Source organism: Lagopus muta, chromosome 7 (genome assembly GCF_023343835.1).
Source record: "Lagopus muta isolate bLagMut1 chromosome 7, bLagMut1 primary, whole genome shotgun sequence".
In the NCBI taxonomy this organism is placed as follows: Eukaryota; Metazoa; Chordata; class Aves; order Galliformes; family Phasianidae; genus Lagopus; species Lagopus muta.
In genome coordinates, this window is record NC_064439.1 from 2,716,515 (window position 1) to 2,740,237 (window position 23,723).

Genomic DNA, 23,723 nt, shown 5'->3' on the forward strand with positions numbered 1-23,723 from the left:
TTCAGCATCCTTAGCCTTCCCCTTTCTGCTGAAAGCAGAAGCGAGGACTATTTTCAGTGCTGTCTCACATCGGAAAGTGTCACGCATGTCCTGGTGCATCGCCCCGACCTGCTGTGGGCAGAGGAAATGAGTAAGGCCAAGAGCTGCTCTGCCATTCCAGGAACCATCCCTACACCTCTGCCTGACGAACCGGAGTTTCCTTCCCCTCTCCCCATGCGGGCACCCCAGCTTCTGAGGGATGTGCACGAAGGGTGACTCTTACACTTTTCCAGCAGGGAAACACTCAGGCAAGGCCTCCTGATGCTAAATATACAACCACGCTCATCCTCCCCTCCTATGTTGCTGTTACCATGTCCTATGTACTTATGCTGGAGAAGCTAAGGTGGGATCACAGAGACACCCAACTGTGACCCCATATCTGGTCACTTTCTCCCAAACTCTTCTTGAGGAAAGGCCTCTAGATGGGGCTTTAATGCAGTATTGCTGTCTGCTGAGCCTGAAAGCCATTTCCCATCCAGAACCTGCACAAAGGTGCAGGGGCCACTTTACCTTGAGCATCGCAATGAGGGGACTGAGATACCCCCTTGCCCTATGGCACTGTGCAGATCCAACAAAGCAATGCTCCTGCCAGCATGGCTGGCACCCACTGGGGTGTTGAGCTGCACTGGAACACCTCAAACCCAGCACATGGATGTGCAGTGCTTGGTGTGATGCATTACAGGCTGCTCCTGGAGGTTATCCGAAGGTCTGTCCAGCACCTGAGTATCACCTGCTGGGCACAGCTCTGCTCAGGGTTTCGTGGCCCCATGCCCATCACTGTGGGGACATGGGGTGGCTCAGCAGTGTGACACACACACACGCACATGCTGGGGAGGAAACCCTTTTTGTTCTCAGCTGCTGCCAGGTGCTCTAAGTGTGAGCTGAGCGTGACGGTGAGAGTGACGTTGAGAGCAGCAGCAGTTCCAAGGGCTGACATTTCGGGTATTAACTGCTTCCCAACCGCGTTGCTCACCCTTTGCATGCCCCAGTTGGCTTTTGTGCACAGATAACCTTGCAGGTTTGCTTAGCCCTTGTATTTATTGCCCTCGCACAAGTGTCTAGAGCTTGCAAGAGCATCTTTGCACAGATGGCCAGCCTTGCGTACTGATCCCTTACACCTGGCCTGACCTTTGCAGGACTACTGCTCAGCCCTTGCACACCTGGCTCTTGCACGGCTGTCTGGCTCTCTCACACTGAAGCCTTGCACAACTGCCCAGATGCGACACACACTGCCCTTGCACAAGGCTCTGCCAGAGCAGCCCAGTGTTGGCACATCTGTTCCTTGCACACCTACCAACTGGCCACCCCTCGCACAACTGGAACTTGCTCACCTGCTCTGCCCTTTGCACACCCAACCCTTGCACAACCTCCCACCTCTTGCACGCTTGCCTCTTGCACACCCATCGCTCACCCACCCCACTCACAGCACACCCATCCCTTGCACGACTGCTCACCCCTTGCACACCAGCCCAGATGTGGCACTCTCAGCCCTTGCACACCCACCCCTTTGCAACAACACCCCACTCGTGGCACTCTCAGCCCTTGCACACCCACAACCTTGCACAACACCCCACTCGCAGCCCCCCCAACCCCACACATCCCAGGGACACCCAACCCTTCCCCTCCCCGCCTTCCTCCCGCCCCTAGAAGCAAAGTGGGCGTGTCCTCATAGATCCCTCCGCCCCAAGCCACGCCCCTACACAACCAAGCCACGCCCCCTGCCTTCAGGCCACGCCCTCACCCCCCCTTGGCCCGGTCCCTCCGTCCCCATGGCCACGCCCCTCTCTCTTGGCCCCGCCCCTCCCCGCCCCGCCGCCGGCCGGCCGCGCTCCTCCGGCCGCGCTATAAGAGGCGGCGCGGGCGGCGGGGCTGCAGCGGGCGCGGCGGGGGAACGAGATGAGCAGCGCCGGAGCCGCTGCAAGATGCTGGATGGACACGTCCTGCTGGGATGGCTCTCCTCCTGCGCGCTTCTAGGGCTGCTAGCCTGCACCCCGCGGCCCTCCGCCGCCTACTTCGGGTAGGTGCCCGGCGGCCGAAGTCTGCACCCCTCGCTCTTTTTTTTTTTTTTTTTTTTTTAATGATTATTATTTTTGCAAAAGGCTGTTTTGCACCTTGCTCGTCCCGAGGATGCTGCTTGCTGCCGGGGAGTGCCGCGCATCCCTTCCACCCGCGCTGACAGCGTTCCCCATAGGGGCTCTGAGCCCTACCGCCTCATCCCCCCATCCCCTCTCGCTGCCCCCGGGTCGCACCTCGTTCCAACCGACCCCTGCGTGGTCGGCACGGAGGCAGCACTCGCTCTGCAGCGGGGCAGGCGGCTCTTCCTGAACTCTGCTTAGAACAGAGAAAACCTCCAAAAAACTTATTATTTTTTTTTTTTCCCCTTGCTTTAAACTTCTCCTTCCTTTCGCTTTGAGCACAGGTGCTGGCAGATCCGTTGGTCCCACCGTCGCTCCTTTGGGGCTCGTAACTTTTTATTTTTTTTTAATTTACCGGGGGACGCACGCTGTTGTTTTCAGCCTGCTGTCCCCATCCTGCCCCCGATGTTTGCTCCCCTAAAAGCCGGAGGATCTCCCCGCGTTGGGCGCGGAGCCGCCGCTGCCCGCAGCGCTCACCTGTGCGCGGCCCGGCGGCCGGCAGGGGGCGCCATAACTCCGCGCCCGCTGCGCGCTGCGCAGGTGGATCCGCGCCCCGGGCTGCGTTGGGAGAGTCCGTAAACCCTTATAAAACCCTATAAAAACTCCTTAATCCCTTCGTTTTACTGCTTTGCAAAGGTTGACCTCTTCCCCATCCCCCTCTTAGCAGAGGGTCTGCTGGCTTTTAGCTTGCTGTCTGCGCCTCTTTGCTTTTTTGGGGTGCCTGTAGGGTGTGTCTTAAAGTTCCTACCCAAATTGGGTGGTGGTACTCCGTAATGGTTGGAGTGTGGGATGTGAGCCGTTTGTTAACCCTGTTTTCCCTGGAAAAACGGTGCTACTTGCTTTTCTTTAGGATGTTGCGTTGTGACCGCTGGTAGGAGCCACTGGACCGGCCCCAGGGAATGTCTTGAGGTTTTCCCCCCACTTCTTTCCAGTAAAACAAATCCCGGTGTCGAAGCTTGTCCATTGCTTGTGGTCTGGCAGACTTTTCCAAACAGTGCTACTTCACATCTTCTCTTTCCAACTCGAGAACTGCTTAACTTCCTGCCACTGGGGCTGCATTTGCAAGGAAACCGCCTGTTCTGTGCGTGCAGGTTTTTGGGAAAAGCCCTTTCCCCCACCACAGCTCATGTATCTGCCGGAGACCACCAGCACAGCACAGTTGTACTGTGCCTCAGGGACTGATGGGGCTCGTAAGGAGCTTGGCTGTAACTTTCCCATTAATCCAAGCAGTGCTGGTATCTGCTGTAGTGCAGCAGGTAACTCCTTGCAGTCACTTTGCTCCTAGGATTTTGCTTCTTGGCCTCGTGGGGCTGGTGTAGGTTTGAACTTGAGTGCAGTGTGTTGCAGGGTCTGATGCCCTGACTGTGCTGGGTAATTCCCCGGGCCTCAGGACAGCTGCTGTTTCTGGTTTGAGACTCCCTTGCTGGCAATAAGGAGGGGAGAGGAGATGCTGCCAGATGTGTGCTTGGCCAGATGGGCTCTGAGGCTGCTGCGGTGCAGGAAAGTTTGCTTATGCAAAGCGTGCTGCTCTCTGCTCCTCTGCTGTGCCTCTAAGCAGCATCTGCTGCTGATCTTTGTCCACCCCAGAGATCCTCTTTGCTGAGGATGCAAGGGAATACCCCTGGTGGAGTTTGGTGCTTCTGCAGGTGCCGTGTAGTCACTGGCATTCAAACTTCTGGCTGTGCTGCTGCTGCTTAGAGAAGTGGCCGTGTGCATGGAAGATCTGCTCCAGGTGTTTATTCCAATGTGAATCTTCCCATATTTCTTTCTTCCTTAAAAAAGCGATATGAGGCTTGCATGCCCCTTTGTTTGTGCAGGAACTGGAATACTGAAGTGGGCTTAATGATCCCAGCCCCCTTTCCAGGCATGGGAAGAGATGCACCATCCAGACTGTCACCAGAGCCACCATGATGCTCACAACTCCCTGCTCCAGGTGTCAGCATCCCTGGCAGTGGGCAGATGTCACATTGTGGCTGCTTGGTTCTGCAGTCTGACAGGGCACAGGGATGAGCTGTAGGTGATCTCTTCCCTTCCCCATCCTCAGTGTCTTCTTTCAGGGAAAGAATTCAGTATCTCTAAATGTGTGGCCTGCTAGAGAATTAGCGCACAGGGACAGAAATTGGGCATGGCTACATGATAAGGAGATTGTGTCAGTGTGTAGTTATGCCTGTCTGCGATGCTGGGGGGCAGATGTGCTGTAGCTGGAGGCTGCCTGGTTGGGGTGTGCTTGAGTACAGCAAAGCTATAGTGCTGTTGATGCTCAAAGAGCAGAGTGAGTCCCTGTAGGTGCCTGTTCAGTAGGGACCCGTTAGCCCAAACTCTGGGAAAGCAGCAGGAAGGGACTGGCTTTGGGCATGTGATGTAGCATCTCTGAAGTCTTATCTGATCCTGCAGAGGAGAAAGCATGTCTGGAAAACTACACAGGAGCTGCCTTGTGCAGGTTTAAAGTTGTTCATTGAGATGCCTGATGGTAGGGGTGCATTTCAGGATAGGAGCATGTGTGGGATGTGCTGTCTATGCTGACTCTGTAGGGAAAGCAGTGCCTGGAGAGGAGCCCACCTGAGATCTGCTTGTTTCAGTGCATTGCCTGCTTCAGTGTTCAGCCTTCTCCTCTGCAGCTGGGCTGCCTTAAAGCTAATTTCCACCACAGTACAGCAGGCTGATGGGGATTGCTTGGAGCAGCCCCAGACTGCTGGGATCCCTGGGAAAGCATTGCATTTCACTTTCCTCCCCTTCCTGCTTCTCTTGTGCTGGGTGTGGGTCCCTCCCTTTATGGGCTGGGGGCGGTGGGCTTTGGAGGTGGCAGATGACAAGATCAGCTGTGCTGGGGTGACAGGAGGGTTGATTGACTTCATCCCGGTGCGTGTGCAGGATGGAGAGCTGGAAAGGAGCTTGCTGCCTTCCTGAGCTGTCTGCTCCGTGGCTCTGAGCTTGCAACCTGTTGGGGCCATAAATCAAATCCCTTCTATTTCTTTCTGGGTGTTCTGATTTACAGCCTGGCTCCATTTTGTTATACTTTTTTTTTTTCTTTTTTTTTTTTTCTTTTTTTTCCTTTTTTAGCTGGAAGTGTTGCTTTCTGCAGCTTGGAGTTTGCTCTGCTTTCCTCTGGCCCCAGAAGGAGCTGGGCAGCTCTGCCCCCTCTGCAAACACTTGTCAAGACGGTAGTAATGTTACCAGTGGCTCATGCTTACATAGTGTTTATATTGACAGATTGCAATGTTCTTCATAAATGTAACTGATCCGTATGCTGCACGCAGGCAACAGGAACCCTGAAATGCTTGCGTGGGGGAGAGGGAGGGAGGGGAGCATAGCTTGCCCTAATTTACCAATGCATTGCTACTGAGTGGGTTCTGTGCTGCACGGTGGGGTTTTTAGTGCAGGAAGTGTGCAGTGCTGTTGCTGCCTATAGTGGGTGCAGGACTGATGCCTGGGTGCTGCTAGGGACAGGGAGTGTCTTCTGGAGAGTGTTTAAGGGAGCTGGGATTGTTTGGTCTGGAAAAGAGGAGGCTAAGGGGAGGGGGAAAGGGGGAAAGGGTCCTCATTGCTCTCTGCAGCTCCCTGAAAGGTGGCTGTAGTGAGGTGGGGGTTGGCCTCTGCTCCCAGGTAACAGCAACAGGATGAGAGGTGATGGCCTTAAGTTGCACTGGGGAGGTTGAGGTTGAATGTTAGGTTAAACTTCTTAGAATGGTGATGCATTGGCACAGGCTGCCCAGGAGGGTGGTGTGGTCACTGTCCTTGGAGGTGTTGGAGAACCATGGAGATGTGGCACTGGGGGGGGAGGTGGTTAGTAGACAACATGGGTGGGCAGTTGAACTTAGTGACCTTTTCCAACCTGAATGATTTGAAGTAGGACGTGCCTTCAGTTCACAACCAAAGCCCATGAATAATGAACTGGATGGATTTCCATGTGCTGGTGACTATCCTGATGGAATGGCTTTTGGGGGTGTGAGCTAGCATGAGCTTCTCAGTAGGGTCACTACTAAGAAGCTATTAGAGCCGTGACCCACATGCAAGTGCATGGCATCAGCTGGAATGCCACCTCCAATTAAATGAAGCCTGTGGGTGCTGCTTCAGCCTGCTGACACAGAATATAGGCATTGGAAAGGACCTCTGGAGATCACCGGTCTGATCCCCTGTTAAAGCAGCTCACTACTGTAGGTTGCACAGGAAAGCATCCAGATGGGCCTTGAATATCTCCAGAGAAGGAGGTACTCACATGGCTGTCGCATGCCAGGAATTTCCCTACCTGTCACTTGATGGTGGTGTGGGGCCACGCACCCACCCTGCAGCTCTGAGTGCTATGAATTCCTGGGAAGCCACCCGGAGCCAGACAGCTGTGCTGTGCTTTCCAGACATGCTGGCTGTCCCTGACGTGGCTGAGACGGAGCAGCTGGTTCACAGCACAGCTCAACAACAAAACCTGGGCTGGGGCAGGGAGAGAGGAATGCAGCTGTCAGACACAGCTGGAGCGTGGGGAGGCTGGAGGGCCATCCCACCCCATTGGAAGGAGTTAGTTTGGTTTTTCTGAGATGGTGGCGTTGGATTTGAAGTGCTGAATTTCTGGTTTTGTTGGTTTTCTGGTTTTGAATTTCTGGCTTGTAGAGAGGGTAGGCTTGGCTGTTTTCCCTGCTCCTTTAGAGCCGTGTGAATTGTCATAGAATCATGAAGGTTGGGAGAGACTTCTAAGATCTCCAAGTCCAGCTTCAGCCCACTCCTACCATACCCACTGGCCGTGTCCCTCAGTGGTGATTCCACCACTCCCTGGGCAGCCTGTGCTGATGCATTGCTGCTCTTTCAGAAAAGAAGTTGTTCCAACTACCCAACCTGAAACTTATTTCTTTGAGGATGGAATCCCCATGCCCAGAAGAAGGGTTTGCATTGTAGATACTTGAAAGTGGTGCTGGGACCACTGGAAAGGGATATAAGGGTGATAACAAGCCCAGCAGTGTGCAGCATGGTTCTACATTATAGGAGGGAACCTGGAAGCTCCCTGCAGTGCAAGCAGAGAATGGAGCAGAACACAGGTTTAGTAGTATTGGTCTCATGCATTGGATTCATCCTGTTTGAGATGAGAGGATAACCTGTAGGGAACCTGCTTTGGCAGGGGGTTGGACTCGATGATCTCTGGAGGTCCCTTCCAACCCCTACAATTCTGTGATTCTGTGATTCTTAGCTTCCCTTCTCTTGAAGGATGTACCAGGCCATTTTCTGAACTGAGCATAGGGTAAGTGCTGTACATAGCCCCACTGCCCACGTGCTGCCTATTTTGGCTGGGACACCAATGCTACAGATGACTCCTCGGGGAGAAGATGGCTCGTTAAGGATTAAATGTGCAATTGGCAGAGCAGGAGGCAGCCATTGCCTTCTCCTAGCATGCCTGCTGATGCAGAACTGGAAACCAGGGATCTATAGGACTCTGGTCGCTTGGTGAAAAGCCTGGTCAATGATTAACTTGCGTTCTTGAAGCCGCTAACGACAATAAAAGGGAGTCCAGCCCCACAACCCCAACACGAAAATCCCATGAGTGTTTAATAATTAAAGGCCTCGTGCTTTATCGCAGGGTAATGAGAATTGCCTTAAGGCTTATTCAGTGGCAGGTAATTGAATTAAGTTGTGGCATTGGCAAGGGGGAAGGTTAAGTGAAGGTGTGGGAGATGGCATGGGGAATCCAATGGGATGCTCCTTGGCTAGACTCTTGATTTGAATCTCTCTGGGCTGGGCTTTGTCAGGTTTTGCTTTTTTTTTTTCTCTGTTTAATCCTCTCTGCTTACTGATATAATTCTCTTTTAGAGAAGATGACTATCTGAGGGATGCTCCTCCCATTCAAGTAGATGATGGTAATGTTTTCATGGTGTTTTTCTAATTGAAATGCTGATAATTAATGGCTCCTTGATTATTATTTTTATTTATGTTGGAGAAGCAAAAGCAGAAGACATGCTGAAGTAAGGTATCTGTGTGTGGAGAGGTCTGAGCACCAGAGGTGGTACTGAACTGCAGTGCTCCCACTGCACAAGGTGGTTTCTGGTGCAGAGCTGCAGGGGGCTGGTGGGACCCAGAAAGCTCAGCTCACAAAGTGAGCATCTTCTGACTGTGCTGTCTCCCACTTGCATCCCTGTGAATTCCTCTTCTTAAGAGGAGTTTTAGGTTGGAGGGAAGCTTTGTAGCTTGAGGAGCACTTGAAGAGTTCTCATTGGAGTATCCTTATGGAAGAAGCATCTTGAGTGTTGATCAGTAGGTCAGACTACCAAAGGTGTGAGGAATTCTCCTGTGAGAAGGTCCATGTGGATCCTTTGCTCGGATTACATGGGGCACCATGGTACCTTCAGCATGTGGATTAGATCTCAGATCACTTGAGAGTACTAATGGGACTGCTCCACCCCAATGTTTGGTGTATTTGATGAGAGAGAACTTGAAACACAGCAGCATCTTTCATCTGCTCAATGTGAAGGCTCTTCATGCCCAGCCATACAGCTGCAGCTATCTCCTGAAGCCAGCACTATGGGTACGATGGCACTTGGGGAGTTCATGTTAACCCTTATTATTAACCAATATTCCCAGCCCCTGAAAGGCAGCAACTTGTCAGACTCCCAGGGTCTTCCCAAGGATGTGTGGTATAGAAGCAATCCAAGAGCTCTGATGTTCCTGGCTTCTGGGTGCACTGTGCCAGGCCTCTGGCTCCCCAGTATAAGAAACAGCCTTCACTGTGCAGCCAGAAAAGCTGTCCAGGGGCTTGTGGCATATTAATTCCATTGGTTTCTCCATCTGAGCAGCTCTTAAGCAGAAGAGAGCAGCAGCTTGAGCTGGGAAATGCTGATGGAGGACTGCTGTAGGACCTGGACCAATGCTGGCTGAGCTGGGGAGGGGCTACAAATGATGGTGCTGGGTGGAAAGGGTTAAAACCCTTTGGGACCTTTCTTTTTTTTTGATACTTGGTTTCAAGTTTTCCCCTTCTTTCTCCCAGTTTAACGTGGATTTTAAGGTTCCTTCACATCGTGGCTGTAAAGTGCTAATGAGCCTTATCTCTTAAGATACTGTCATAAAATACACTCATGAAGTTTATCAGCTCGGTAAGCTTTACATTTTATTGTAATGTGTGTTTGCAGTGTGCTAAGTGGAACAGGGAGTATTTTGTGACTACATGGTCAAACACAGCAGGTAGGGGATTTGCTTTAGCTGATAGAGTTCTTTGCAACAGAACAAAATATCAGAGTAGGTTTTCTTTTTTCCTCTTTTCTGTTTCTAATGGATCAAACAGCTCCTAAATGTGCTGCGTGGTCTTCAGTCTGTCTGTGACCTTAAATCCTTCTTCTGTAGGATGGGGGGAGTATTTGCTGGTTGAGCTGCTGAAGGTGGGTGATGGGTTTAAAAAACAAAAACAAAACCACCTTAGACTCTTCCTTTGGGAAGAAAATAGAGCAAAGCAGCACTTTGATGCACCCTCTGTAGAACATGCAGACTCAACAGTATCCCACATTAATGTGAGTCTGTGCTGGCATGGAGTGTGCAGCTCATGTTGATGAGATGCCATGAAGCATGGGAGCTGGTATGAATTTTATGAGCAGACTCATGTGGCCTAGCTCATTATAATAGCATTAATTGAATAGCCAGACAATTTTCACAATGGCAGTAAAAGTTTCCTTTCTTGGAAAACCTGCTCAGAGTGCTCCAGGGACTGAAGCAGCATAGTGGGCCATATGATGTGCACAGCAGGAGGTAGCTTCTTGTGTTGCTGTATGGCAACATGTGATTTCCTCTAGAAATGCATGATGTACTGAGATGCACACGGGAATCTCTGAGCTTAGCTTAAAACCATGTCAAATGGCCCTCTTGGTGCTGGGAGAAATGGGCAGGTGCTGAGCCAGGGCCTTGATCTGCTGTTGGGGAAACCTCTGAGACCAAACTGTAGAGCACCCAGAGCAGGTAGGGTGAAGAGCTTCTGTTTCCAAGGCTGTGTCCTTTTGGGGAAGGTCAGCTCATGAATTAAAGAACTGTCTCCTCTTTGTCTGCTTAATTCTGCTGGACTATTAGGATGGAGGAAAAACACATTCTGAGATAAGTGATGGTGTTTCTTGAGTGGCCTCTACATGTGATGTGTGATCAGGTGAGATAGGTTTCCCAGATGAATTAAATTGCCTTTACACTTGGTGTCTGTGGTTGATACTGGATTTCTAGTTTCTGTTTCTTGAGCACCTCAAGCTCTTGTCAATGAACTGGTTCCAGCTCTTCTCTGAAAGCATCAGCTTTGGCTTTTGTGGATTCTTCCATATCTTCAAAAACATACCTGCCTCATTCTCCTCTCAAAGTAAGTGGTTACCCTTTAAATTGCACCTCCAAGTGTTCTAGGCTCCCTGCTGCCATCAGTCAGCTGTAGGTGACAGCTTCTCCATCCCTGCACACTGGGGGCACGCTGCTATGGGTGTGTGGGAGTGCACTGGTGCTCGCTGGCTGACCCCTCCTGTAGCCATGGCTTTGGTTAGTGTTACAGGAGTGCCTGCTCCAAAGTGATGTGTATGGCCTGGCATGTTGCTCATGACTTGTTTGCTGCCATCTTTGGTAGGCTCCCCAATTCATGACTGAGAAATGGTGCTGATGGGCTGCTCCCAGCTAATTCCCAGCATAGATCTTGCTCTGTACTCAGCCCTGCTGAGCTGGGTGCATTGTGTGGCTTTGTTATGTTCTGCTCAGACCTTTAAATATCCTCCTTGTAATTTCTCTCTCTGCAGGTTGATTATATGTATATTTTTAATTGGTACACTTAGGCTTGGTATTGCAATAGAAGTCAGGCAGTCCTGGGGGACACTTCTGTTCCAAATTGGAGAAGCTGGTTCTGCTTCTGTAAATATCAAGTTGGATATTAGGAAAAACTTCTCAGAAAGAGGCAGCATTGGCACAGGCTGCCCAGGGAGGTGGTGGAGTTACTGTTCCTAGAGGTGTTTAAAAGCCGTGGAGGTGTGGTGCTGAGGGACAGAGTGGGCATGGTAGGTCGGGGATGGACTTGGGGATCTCAGAGGTCTTTTCAAACCTTAATGGTTCTGTGAAATCTTGCTTGAGTTTCATGGTCTTCTGATTGCATGGGCACAAGTCATGTTTTGTATGGACTCTGTTTCAAGGCCAGGCTGGATGTGGCTCTGGGCAGCCTGGTCTGCTGGTTGGTGACCCTGCACATAGCAGGTGGGTTGAAACTAGATGAACATTGTGGTCCTTTTCAACCCAGGCCATTCTATGATGATTCTATGACCCTAAGCAATGGGAAGCTTGGGTGAGGGCATAGCAAAGTACTTGGCAAGCAAAAAAGGAAAAAAAAAAAAGTACTTCCACTTAACTTATGAGCTTGGCTAAGCTTCGAGGCCTCTGTGTTGACAATTCTTAGCTCAGTTCTCAGATATAAGCACCTCAAGCAACCAGATAAGAGGAAGCTGAGGTACCTCTTTGTTTCCTCAGCAGTGACTTCTAGCATCCCTCCTAAGATATATGGGTGTCTGCATCACTGCAGCTCTGTATGCCCCTGCATCTTGGAGCAGCCTAATATGCTGAGCTGCTCCCTCATATGTGACCAACTGGGAAACAGCTGAGTGTTGCTGCGTTTAGAATGCCCCCAATGTGGACAGATCCTTTTTGCACTAGCTTAGTGGTGTTGGATATGCAGACCTCTCCCAGAGCCATTGATGGCAGTGGGGTGGCACAGCTCAAAGCTCAGCTTTCAGGCTGCTGTAAGCCCTGCAGCCCCACAGCCTTTGGGGGCTGCCCATCTCCTCCAAGAAATCCAATCCTGAAGCCCAAACCCCTCTGGGGACAGTTGACCAAAACTGATACTTTATTTAACAGAACTGACTTGTTTTGCTTAATCTTGACAAAATTCTTTCCTTGCCCTAATCCTCTCCCAGTGTAAGGTGAGATCTTGAAATACCTGGCAAACTAATAGCGCAGCTCTTTCTGCATCTTTGGGCCTTTCTGTAAGCAAAAGTGGGAGGGGGGCAGGGGTGTTCTCAGCCCCTGCCAAGGATAGAACTTCTGCTGGGAGCTAGGAGGGAGCTATTTCCCTGTCATCTGACAGGCCAGAGATGAAGCAGCTGCTTGAGCTGAATAACCAAAGGATCTAGCCAAAGAGCCAACGCTTCCTATGGCTTATTAGCATGGCTGTGTTGCATCCCTGGTGGCTGTATCTATCTTCTGGCTTGTCTATGTTGACTCAGGAAAATCCAGAGACTTAGCATGAGTTTGGGGGGCAGGTGCTGACCTCACCTGCCCCAATGATGGGTGCTGTGAGGCTTGCTGGGCTGCTATGCATGATGTTGTGCTTCATCTGCTGCTGGACAGACCCCAGCATGGGACAGATGGTAGCCTTATCCAAACTGGTGCTTCTGTGGGTCTGCTTACACTGTTACCTTCCAGGTAACCCAAATTAAGCATTTCCAACTGGTCTCTGATCCATCTGGACTTATTCAGAGACACTGGGCGACTTACTACTCTATGGATGATGTCTGTGCTCCCATCACCTGCATGGTTTTGGGAATGTGTCTAAAGCTCAGGGTATTTCAGCTTGTATATCAGGACTTACTGAAGGAAGAGTCTCTGAACAGAGTCAGCAACTTGGTGCGTGTCTCTTGGGTAGCTGGGCTGTTCTCAGGACAGCTGAAGGCTCTTGGGCTATGGACGATGCCTTTGGTAGGACATGAGGTAATGGCCTTATGTTGCTCTGGGCTGGGGGGTGTGGGTCAGGTTGGATATTAGGAAAAAATTCTTTTCAGAAAGAGTGGTCAGGCATTGGATCAGCTGCCCTGGGAGGTGGTGGGGTCACCATCCCTGGAGATGCTCAAGAACCATGGAGATGTAGCACTGAGGGAGATGGTCTAGAGTAGTCACAAACATGGTTTGATGGTTGGACAAGATGACCTTAAGGGGCTTTCCAACCTTAATGATTCTGTGATAAAGAACACTGGTGTTTGAGTGCCTAATGAAGCAGAACGTTCTGATGAGGCTGAGGGTACTCCTCAGCAGCTTTGCAGCAGTTATTGCATGCTCCTATTGCAGCTTTGAAGGAGGTGCCATGAAAAATGTATGGAGAATCCACTGTTTGCTTGGTGACCTGAATTTCTAAGAAGCAGGAAAACCCCTAGCTTCAGCCTGAAAGATCTGTCTCTGAAACAAGCCTTGTAGCTGAGGCTTCATTTTAGGAGTGAAGTTGCACCCACTGTCTTCTCTGGGGGATGCATGGCTGGATTTTGTGCAACTGCAGCCCTTGTATAGAGCACCAGCAACGCGTTGCTCTTACTACTGTCAGCTGCTTGAACGCCTCTGTTTGTGTATCTAAAACTTGAAGGCTGGCAAAGAAAGAAATCTGACCAGTGCAATGGAAACCTTCAATTCCCCGCAGTCCCAGGAGGAGCGAAGCAGCTCCAGGCTGGGGTGAGGAATGAACTCTGTTCGTACACTGCCTCGCCTCTCCAGGAGGAGCAGCAGCCAGGAAAAATATCAACAGTTCCATTAAAAAGTCTGCTGGTTTGCTGAAGTAGTGAAATAAACATACCTGGAGGCATAACAGCTTGAACCACACAGGAAACATTAACTAGAACGAACACACGCAGGCTTGCTCCCTCTCCCCCTGTGTATCTACCCGATAAAAACACTGTGCGTCCATGGCAATGTGTAAATCAAACAGCAGCTGGGGGGATTATTCTTAGCTGGGGGAAGAACGGGTTGGGATCAAGCAGGGGCTCATTGCTTTCCTAGAAAGGCAGAATTTGTATGGATACTGGGCTGGTTCTTCTGCCTGCAGCAGCAAAGAGGTGCTGTGGGACAGTTGTCCCTTCTCACCTTTTCTGGTTCTGTTGGGGGGCTGAAGTCATTTTGCTCCAAGCCGTTGAAAATCTGGGGGTGTGAAGCATCTCCTGAGGGGAGCGAGCTGGATATGATGGGAAGGCAGTAACCTGTAGCTGTTAGTAATGGGGAGGAGATGGGTTTTGATCCTCCCCTGAGCCCATCATGTCCCTTCTGATGGGTCAGGGGGTGGGATGGCCACCGTTAGTGAGCTCTGAGCATGGCCTGGATGAGAGGTGCCAAAACATCTTGGAGCACTAGCCCAGTTCCCTCAGCTGCCTGTAAAAACAGCATCCCTTTGGCCATACCCTGTGTATGTGGCACGCAGAGAAAATACATGTGGAAAATGCCTCTGCTTGCAACCAGATGGCACCTGTCAAGCACAAGTAGACATTTCTATTACAGTAGCCTTGTTTGAGTGTCTTGGAGCACTCCCAGCCTTTGCAAAGCAAAATAGCGTGGCTCTAGCTGTCCTCCCAGAGGCAGATTGATGTGGTTATTGCATGCTCCAGACAGTCCGTGCTCCCCGGCCTCATCTGCACAGCCACTTAGCACAACTAATCCGAACTGACTTTTAAAGTGGATTAGTTCAATTACTCTTAACTAGCCCCGGTGGAAACGCTCTCCTTGGGGATTAAGGAGCCTTAATTCACTTTAACACACTTGATTTCAGTGCAAATCAGGCTAAACTGAATTAAGAGCACTTCAGAGCCCAGTGCGGAGGCAGTCCTTCAGAGCTGATGTGGTTTAACCACTCCACTTTGCATTCCTGTGCTGAATTCATTCCTATTAGCCTCTCTGGAGTGTCCCCTTACAGATGGTGAATACAGTCAGCCTCTCAGAGTCAGAGCCGCATGCACATTGCCAGGCTGATGTGTGAACCAGCTCCTGTGCTGTGTCAGTGTCTCAGAGTGCCTGGATGGAGTGCTGTAGAGGTGTTTGTCCTTTCCTTTGTGTTTTTCCCATTCCAGGCTTTGCTTTTTGAAATTTGAATAGCTGACCTCTTTGCCTTTTCACATAAATGCAGGGCAATGGGTCGCATGGGTTTTCCTCTGCTGGATAGAATGGCAGTGCTTCACCAGCAGCACGTTTCCTCTTGAAGATGAGCTGTGGTGGCAGAAGTGCTCAATCTCTGTTTCCTTAAACCTTGAAAGAAAAATTGCCTTTATAACTATGGGAGGTAATTATTGCTTTGGAGAGAGTTGAGTAGGATGGGGGTTTTCTCATGGCTTTTACCCATTGTGCAGGGAAGCAGAGGGCAATCCTGCCAGTGCTGATTAGGGCTAAGATCCATGAACAGCAGAGGGAAGCATCATCATTTTTTTTTTTCCATCATCCTGACCCTAAATGTCTTAGCTCTGATTCCCAAAGGGAAGGATGGAGGCATGCTGCTGCCCCAATGAAGCACATAACATTCTGGATGTTGCTGCTTTGCTGTCAGTGCTAATGTGTCCCTGTGCTGCTCTTCAGACTCCAGCTGTCTTCAAGCTTGGCTATGAGGTGCATGCAATGAGAACGTGGGTATTTGCTGATGTAGTCCTGCATTATGTTCAGTTTCTTTGACTCGATTTCCTGCAGCAGCTATGTGAAGCTGTGGTCCTCTGTCTGTTTTGGTGGTTATATCTAGTGGATTCAGCACTATGGGATGCTGAGTCATGGAGTTGTTTGAGTTGGAAGGGGACTTAAGGGCCATCTAGTCCAACTCCAGTGCAGTGTACAAGGACATCTCTGAGCACCTCGATTGAGCTGTAGTTGTGCTTTAAGGTGCATTAACCTCACCTTTAGCATCTCTTAAGATTTTTCTGGTGTCTATTGCTCTGGGAGGTACTGAAAAAGATGTAACTACTGACTATAAGTCCCTTTTGGCATAAGCAGCAAACTTGCTGACTCCATTTCTGAGAGAATACCGAGGCCTTGTTGAAAGGAGATGTGTCACCAAGGTGCCAGTCTTCACTTGGAGGTGATGCTGCCTTTGTAGAATCATTCAAGTTGGAGGAGACCTCTAAGATCACCAAGTCCAACCCCAACCCATCCCATGTATGTCAGAGCTGTATCTGCTCTTTTCTTCAGTGTCTCTGGGGCAGTGACTCGACTGCTTCCTGGAGCAGCATTAAGTGATTTAATAAATTGAGCAATTGTGCTTGAGACTGCAACTTCTTCTGTTGTGCCATTGGGCAGAATGGCAAAGGATCTGCAGGAGCTGGCTCTTCAAGTGGGTTTTCAGTAGGGGGGGAGAAATATATCTGTAGTCTCTTTGCTGTGATTCTGTGTTTTAAGAGATGCTGTGCTGTGGTACCCATGGGGTCTGTAGGGTTCCCTTGGTTTGGCTGCAGGCTGAGGGTGTTGACAGTGTCTTTCTGCTCCAGTGACTTGAATGGAGGACTGGAGTATATTTGCTTCTGATATGTTCAACCTTAGAAATGAGCTTAACAATATCAAAATAGGGAGCAACAGTCAAGCAGTGAATTATTGCTGAGGGGATTTTGTGGCTTTTTGTGATTTCATGTTGTTGATTCAACCTCAGAAGTTGAATTCTTGATAAAACCAGCTGAGGAGGTGGAGGAGTGAATGAAGGATCTGAACAGGACTAAATCTCTGCCTACGATGCCTGGGTTATCCAACAGACTTATTCACAGGCTAAGTTCTTCTGCTAAATGATAGCAGGGGCAGCACCTAATCTTTGAGTTGGAAGGGATCCTTCAGGGTCATCTGGTCTGACTCCCTGCAGTAAACAGGGGCACCCTCAGCTCATTAAGGCGCTCATCCAGGTTCTGGATCCATTGCTCAGCTTGTCTGGGTTTCTCTGAGTGGCATCTCATCCCTAGGTCTTGTTGTCTGCACCACACAGCTTGGTGGCATCTGCAGTCTTCTCAGGTACTCAGAAACACCTGCTTCACAGAAAGATGGTGTTCTCTTTATATGTCCTGCTTAATGGATCCAGGCTGGCACATTCCTGAGCCCTTCCTGCCCTGTTTTAAGCTGCTTCTGGGCACCCTGTGGGCCCCCGCGCTTAGATGCCTGTGTAATTTGGTAAGGATTTGTCCATTCTAATGGCTTCTTTCCCACCTCACCCTTTAAAGCTGTTCAAAGTCCTAATCGTGATACGCAAAATTTCAAAAGAATTGCGGCCGATATATTTTAATATTCTTATGGGTGAGCGGCCCCCGGCTTAACGTGATAAACTTGGACAGCTTTTCTTACTAAGGAAAATAGAAAGCCTTCCAAATCAAGAAAATTATGTAAGCAAATCCGATGAGTGCGCTCTAAAATTAAACCTGCCTTGCAAGCTCTGGGGCCTTCAGTGTGAAACCAATGAGGACTATTTTGGGGAGGCTGCAAAACCCTGCTGGGGCATGTCCAATGATGTCCTGAAATTCTCTCCCTCCATCCATCCATTTGCCCATTTGATGTGACCAGACATCTGTAGGAACTTATAGGGACCATCCTTGTTCTGGGACTAGCTCTCCAACATTGTAATTGAGCCGTGCAAACTGTACCAGCACCGAAAGCACTGACTAGCTTGTTCCCTGCTATCCTGCCATGCAGCATCATGCTCAGAACTGTGAGATTGGATGTAGTTTTAGGTTGTTGTGGCTATGCTGGGGTGGAGCAAAGCAATCTCTCATCTGTGATATCTGGTGCGTGGAGTTTCCAAGCTGCAAATGATAAGGGAAAATGGGGAGATTGAGATTAGATAGAAGGAAAAAGTATTTTATGGTAAGAGTGGTGAGGCAGTGGCACAGATTTCCCAGACAGGTAGTGGATGTCCATTCCTGGAGATGTTCAAGGTCAGGAGATGGGGCTCTGAGCAGCTGATGGAGCTGTGGCTGTCCCTGTTCGTTGCAGAGGAGTTGGACTGGATGACTTTTCTGGTCCCTTCCAACCCAAATAATTCTGTGATTCTAGTGCCAGATTCCCTTCCAGTCTGGGGTTGAGAGGAGACCTCTTCTCTGTGTGGTCGCTAACACAGTATCTCCCACCACAGCAGGGGCTGTTTGACCTCCTTCCTACCGTTTGTGCTGAGGTGGCTTTGAGCTTTTGCTAGGCTGGAGTGATCTCACGGGGTTCACGGCACTTTTGGCTGCAGCCAGATGTAAACACCTGGAAAGCTTTAGCGGGGAGCAACCCTCACGTTATGCTTGGTTCTTGTTACGCCCCATAGATCTGTCAACTCAGCTGCTAAAGGTATTTCCATCTGGGGAAAAATCTCCCCTAATTCTGTTTTACTCTGTTATTTGCAGACCGATGACAGGTTTCTAGCAAACACAAAGCACTTGTTAGCGTTGCTATCCTTTCCCTTTGCCTGAGTCGTTCGTTCTTTCTTGGCCCCTGGTCCTCCTGGGCTCTTGCAGCCAGGAGACACTGACATCCTAAATGTGCAAAATACAAGACGGATAAACATCTTAATCTCACGGATGCTTCAATCTAAATGTTTTCTGAGGCCCTCCTTCCAGGAGGATTAGCCGTTAACAACGTCTGAAAGGTCGCAGTCTTCCTTCTGCTTGCTGTGCTGCTCGAGGAGCTGAACGTGTGTGAAAGATTCAGCAAAGGCCTGGGATGCCATTGCCATTATCTGAGGCTCCAGGGAGCATCTGTGCGTCCTTAGGCTTTGGGCATTCCTCTTGGAGCTCTGCCTGCCTCTATTAGCCATTGTGATAGCGTTGCCTGGAGCGCCCAAATGTGACATGTATCAACTGGCATTTTGGCTGCACTACGTGTAAGATTTTTCCAGCGTTGGTTTATATCTTACCCTCTCCCCCTCCTTCCCCCCCCCCCCCCCCCCCCCAAGTGTGCGCATATTACTGTTATGATTTATTTTCAGGCTGTAACCTGGGTTTTATTGCTTGAAATACTTTGGAAACTTGGAGGGGTTTTTTAATTAGTTACAAACCCGCTGTAACTTGGAGGAAAATTCCAGTGTGAAGAATGCTTTTGATTCACAAAGAAATTATGTTGCAGAGCTCAGGTAGAAAGGCTTCCTCTCATCTTTGTGTTATTTGGGATTAACTTTCCTTCCTAAGGCGCCATTTCCATTGATGAAGTTGACTTTGCTTCTTGCCAGCTCTGAAGTAGTTCAGAGTTTGTTACTGATGTAGAATCACAGAATGGCCTGGGTTGCAAAAGACCACAGTGCTCATCCAGCTCCAACCCCCTGCTGTGTGCAGGTCGCCAACCAGCAGCCCAGGCTGCCCAGAGCCACATCCAGCCTGGCCTTGAATGCCTGTAGGGATGGGGCATCCACAGCCTCCTTGGGCAACCTGTTCCAGTGCCTCACCACCCTCTGGCTGAAAAACTTCCTCCTAATATCTAACCTAATCCTCCCCTGTCTTAATTTAAAACCATTCCCCCTTGTCCTGTCACTATCCATCCTCATAAACAGCCGTTCTCTCTCCTGTTTATATGCTCCAAATGCCTCTTCCTAAAAGCTGTGTTGGAAATCATGAGTGTTGGAAACTGTCAATTGCTTGAACTCTCAGAGATTACATGAATAGGCGTAAGCTTCACAAAATAAAAAGTCTTCTTGAGGATGTGGTAGTGAGTCTTTTGCTGTGACAGGTTATTTCTGCTGAGTGCTTACCCAAGTTACATGCTGTCAGGGCATTGCAACCGCTGCTATTTCAGGGCTGGAGAGGAGTAAGCTAGAGGGATTTCCTTCTCTACCACTGAGAACATCAGTGTCACTCTGGGGATTGTGGTGTAGAGAGAGCTGGCGAAGCCAATGAGATCCTGCTCCTTTTGCTCCTGTGATCCAGCCTGCAGGACTGCAAGTGGCCACATTTGCTGGTTTTCAAGAAGCGAGGTGTGAGACATTTGGGTTTGCATCCCTTGGGAAGCCGGATGGGAATGCTGGATGTCCCCATAACCTGGCGGAGGGCTTGGCAGGAGATGTGCTCTTGCAGGGATGATAGCTGGGAGAAGGATGGTTTTCTTGACCCCAGGCCAATTGGAAAGTCTCAAGTGCAGATGAAGAAAGGGGGAAGGGAACCTGATACTGTCTCCCAGAGAAGGACAATCTGAGAGAAGAACACAGCCAAGTTTCATCGCAGTGCTATTGGGTTTCAGCTTGCAATTTAAATAGCAACGCTGTTTTTCAGTGATTTGCTTTAATTTGCTGGGAAGTCTTACATTTGTAGAAAAGAAACAAGAGTATATTATCTCAGTGCGTGCAACTTTTTTAACTTTCAATATAAAATCTCCTAATTATTTCCCTTCAAACATAACTCTTACTAAATTGGAGTGCACGAAAAGTGGAGTTGGTGGTTCAGCTTGCTTTGGAATTTTGTGCTGTACATGCTTTGTAGTGCTGAGCAGACAGCTCATGTCCCACTTCCTTGTGCTTTATGAAAGTCTGGTGGGGAGACTTCTTCATAAGCAAATTGCTTCTTTGCTTGGAATACGAGTCTTTGCTCTTACTTCAACATCACTACTAAATTTATGGGATTTGGAGGTGTATCTAAATGTCTTCACAACACTTCAAAACCAGATTCTACCAATCTTTCTTTTTTGAACCCATTGACTCCAATTCTGGTAGGTTTTGTTTACTTAAGTCCTATATCATCTGGGGGAGGATGAGTCAATCTCTAAAGCTGCTGTAAGAGATGGGCTGTGGGAGTCGTGAAGTGAACCCACATGCATTTCAAAGACAGATGGGAGCTCCATTTCGGACTGGAGCTGCTGCTCTGGTTGAGAGTAGCTCTAATGAGCATCTGTTGGTAGAACAGACTACAGAGGGGAATCTCACTGTTTGGTGCTACAGTCATGTTGGGACATGAAGGGCTAATCTGAAAAGGAAGATACGGGCAGTTCATGAAGCCTTGGAGCAAAACTATGTTACTTAAGGCTTCTTAATTTGTCTTTGCCTGTTTGTAGTGTTTCCATATTAGACAAATTCCACTGGCACTAAAATGTTATCACAAATGCCTCAAAATTGGTTTTGTGTACATGTCACACGTCTCCCAAAGGTACTGGCAGGAATCTCTGGCTTTGCTTGTCCCTTGCAGTGCTGACAAGTGCATGTGGAAGCTGAGTAATCTTGGTCATAGCCTTTGTGCACGCAGACTGCAACAGAGCTTTTTTTGTGATTGCGTGCTAGTATTATTCTGTAATGATCTGGCAATTACTAAGTATTTCATTACTGTTCCCATTAACCATGTAGCCACAAGGCTTATTGAAAACATGTTGTCCAGATTCTGTGCTCAGCTGAAAACATATTTGGTTCCTTGTGAGTGCTTAAAGGTGCTGAGACAAAGCTTGCAAGCAATTGAGAGAACACTTACCTTGAGCATCCTGTCTGATGCTGAAGTCAGCTTTGTTTCCATTGTTTATGAGTACTTAGAAGTATTATGGCTCATTCCAGGTTTAACTGTCATTACTGAAACCACAGACTCAAACTGGAAAGTGAGGTGTGCTAATGATTTGTGAAAGGCTGTAAAAGCTGACTGAATTTGCCTTGTATAGTGCCTTGCTTGAATGAGTTTTAATTTTCCTAGATAATACTCATCACAGTTGGTTCTTCTCGTGGTCTCCTGCCTTCTTTCTGGAGGGAATCATCCTTTCTGGAAGGAATGAAGTAAGGTGGTAGTTTGGAAGAAGATATCTAACACTGGGCTGCTTTGCAGTATGTGGTCACATGGTGTTTTGAGATAAAAACTGATTTATAATGCATGCATGCAATTATGGTGATATTTCCTGGTCCTTGAGTGGCTGAATTGGAAGTCACTTCCATATGAAGACTTTTATCAGTTTTACTTCCAGCTCTCAAGATAGTTTCCAAGGAATAATTTAAATCCAGGACTTTCAGATCTCCATCTCTGTTCCACTGGTGCACACAAAAGCATTCTGCACTCAAGAGGCATTTAAGGTTATGGATTGTAATTACTTTAAATGAGATGTTATCTAAACGTGTTTGTGAATCTGGGCAAAACTGGTCGTCTAGTTCTGGGCTGAGAGGTCTATCTTGTATTTTCAGGCTACACAAACAATTCACTGATGGACTATCAACCTGGATCATTTTGTAGAGATGACTGGAAGAGGTACACTGCTTTTGGTTTTGTTTTTTTTCCTGGTAGTTAACTTTCGTATGTGTAGATCCATGGGACATCTCTCAGGGCTGCTGAACTAGGCACGGTTTCTCATGTCAGTCATAGTGTTTCTCCCTTCAGATGTCTGCAGGCAATAGGAGGGAGTTGAGTAGGAATAACATTGTGTAGCTCTGCGTTTGGTAGGACGTTGATGTCAAGCATGGTCAACTTGCAAATTAAAGTACTTACTTTTTCGGCTTGCTATTTCTGAGGTCCTGCTTCACAAGCAGTGCTTGTACTTCAAGGCCTGCTGGACTCCTCTCCAAGTTTCATGAAGCATACATCTCATGGGGAACAGTTCCCTGCAAAATAAATATGGATGCAACTTTGGCATCCCACAGTGCTGTGTCTTTACATCCAGGCTTGGTGAGTTCTGTTCCTCCAAAAAGGAGCTTGAAATCTATCAAAAGGCTGTGAAGAACAGCTTTTACATTTAGTGAGGATTGGGCTCGCGAGGTGACATAATATCCAGGAACACAAGAGCTGATTCAATTCTTAATCTTGGTGTAACAAAACCACCTCGTGGTTTCTGTATTTGGGTTGATCTAAATTGGGATGGCAGCAGTTCCTGAATCCAACAGCTTTGGTCTATTTTAGGTGGTGAAAATCTGCCATTGGCACTATGTAAGGCATTTATAAGTAACAAGCTAATTATGTAAAATGTACACTGTCCACTTGTTAAGATCTTCTTAAAGTTTCATAATCTAATCAGAATTTGCTATGTATAACACTTGGCTTGTTGTCCTCTCCCCTGCCTTTTTAATACAACTTAGTTGGGTGGATGGATGATCAATACAGGAAGGAAATGCTTTCCATAATACTGGTTCATTGAGTGTGACCCACATACCTTTTCTAATACAATGCATAAAGGATTTTTTTTTCCCCATTCACGAGCACAAATGCATTGCTCTGAAGATGGATGGTGTGCTATCTCATCTACAAAACAGCAGAAAGAAAACTGTGGGCCACCCTGGGTTTTAGTATTTTGGTTAATTTGACTCTTTATTCGTATAAACTGTAGTATAATAAAAGGATGTATATGCTGTAGTCATAAAGTTTGGAGGTTGGAACTAGATGATCTCAAAGACCCGTTATAGCCTAATTCTGCAGTAAGTATTGTGATGGCTTTTCTTGAAGTGTAGGCTGAGGTGGGTCTGAGTGAGGTTCATGCTGATGTTCTGTAGTTCTATTAACTCCTGGAAATTAGGAGAAATTTATTCTCAGGTTGGGTCTCTGTCCCTGGAGATGTTCAAGAACTGTGGAGATGTGGCACTGAGGGACATTGCCAGTGGACGTGGTGGGATGGGTTGGGATTGGATATGGGAATCTTAGAGGTCTTCTCCAACCTTCATGATTCTATAACAAAGCAAGCGAAGATTCTCCAATAGCATGAGTCTGTTAAAGATATCTTGTCTGTCTGTATCATCATATGTATACATCATATGTGATTAGCAGTGCCCTTGCAGGTGGCATGTGAGACAAACAAAGGTTGTGACATCAGTTGGCTTCATTGAAACTCATCCCACATGTGGGTTACCTCAGCAAGAACACTGTCTTCTGTGCTAGTGATTTATTCCTGTTGGAGTAGTTTGACACTTTGGCCAGAGCCAGTTTGTTTAGCTGGAGACCTGACCCTCAAAGTCTCATCTGG

The 23,723-nt window shown here is 48.5% G+C and overlaps 1 protein-coding gene across 1 annotated transcript in view; it reads left to right on the top strand.

Moving 5' to 3' along the window:
* The first annotated feature begins 1,926 nt into the window (after positions 1 to 1,926).
* Positions 1,927 to 23,723, top strand: part of WNT9A (Wnt family member 9A) — a 50,423-nt gene continuing 28,626 nt past the window's right edge. The window contains exon 1 of the mRNA XM_048951642.1: positions 1,927 to 2,056. Coding sequence (XP_048807599.1) covers positions 1,962 to 2,056 — 95 coding nt within the window. The 5' untranslated portion in view covers positions 1,927 to 1,961. The remainder of the gene's footprint in view (positions 2,057 to 23,723) is intronic.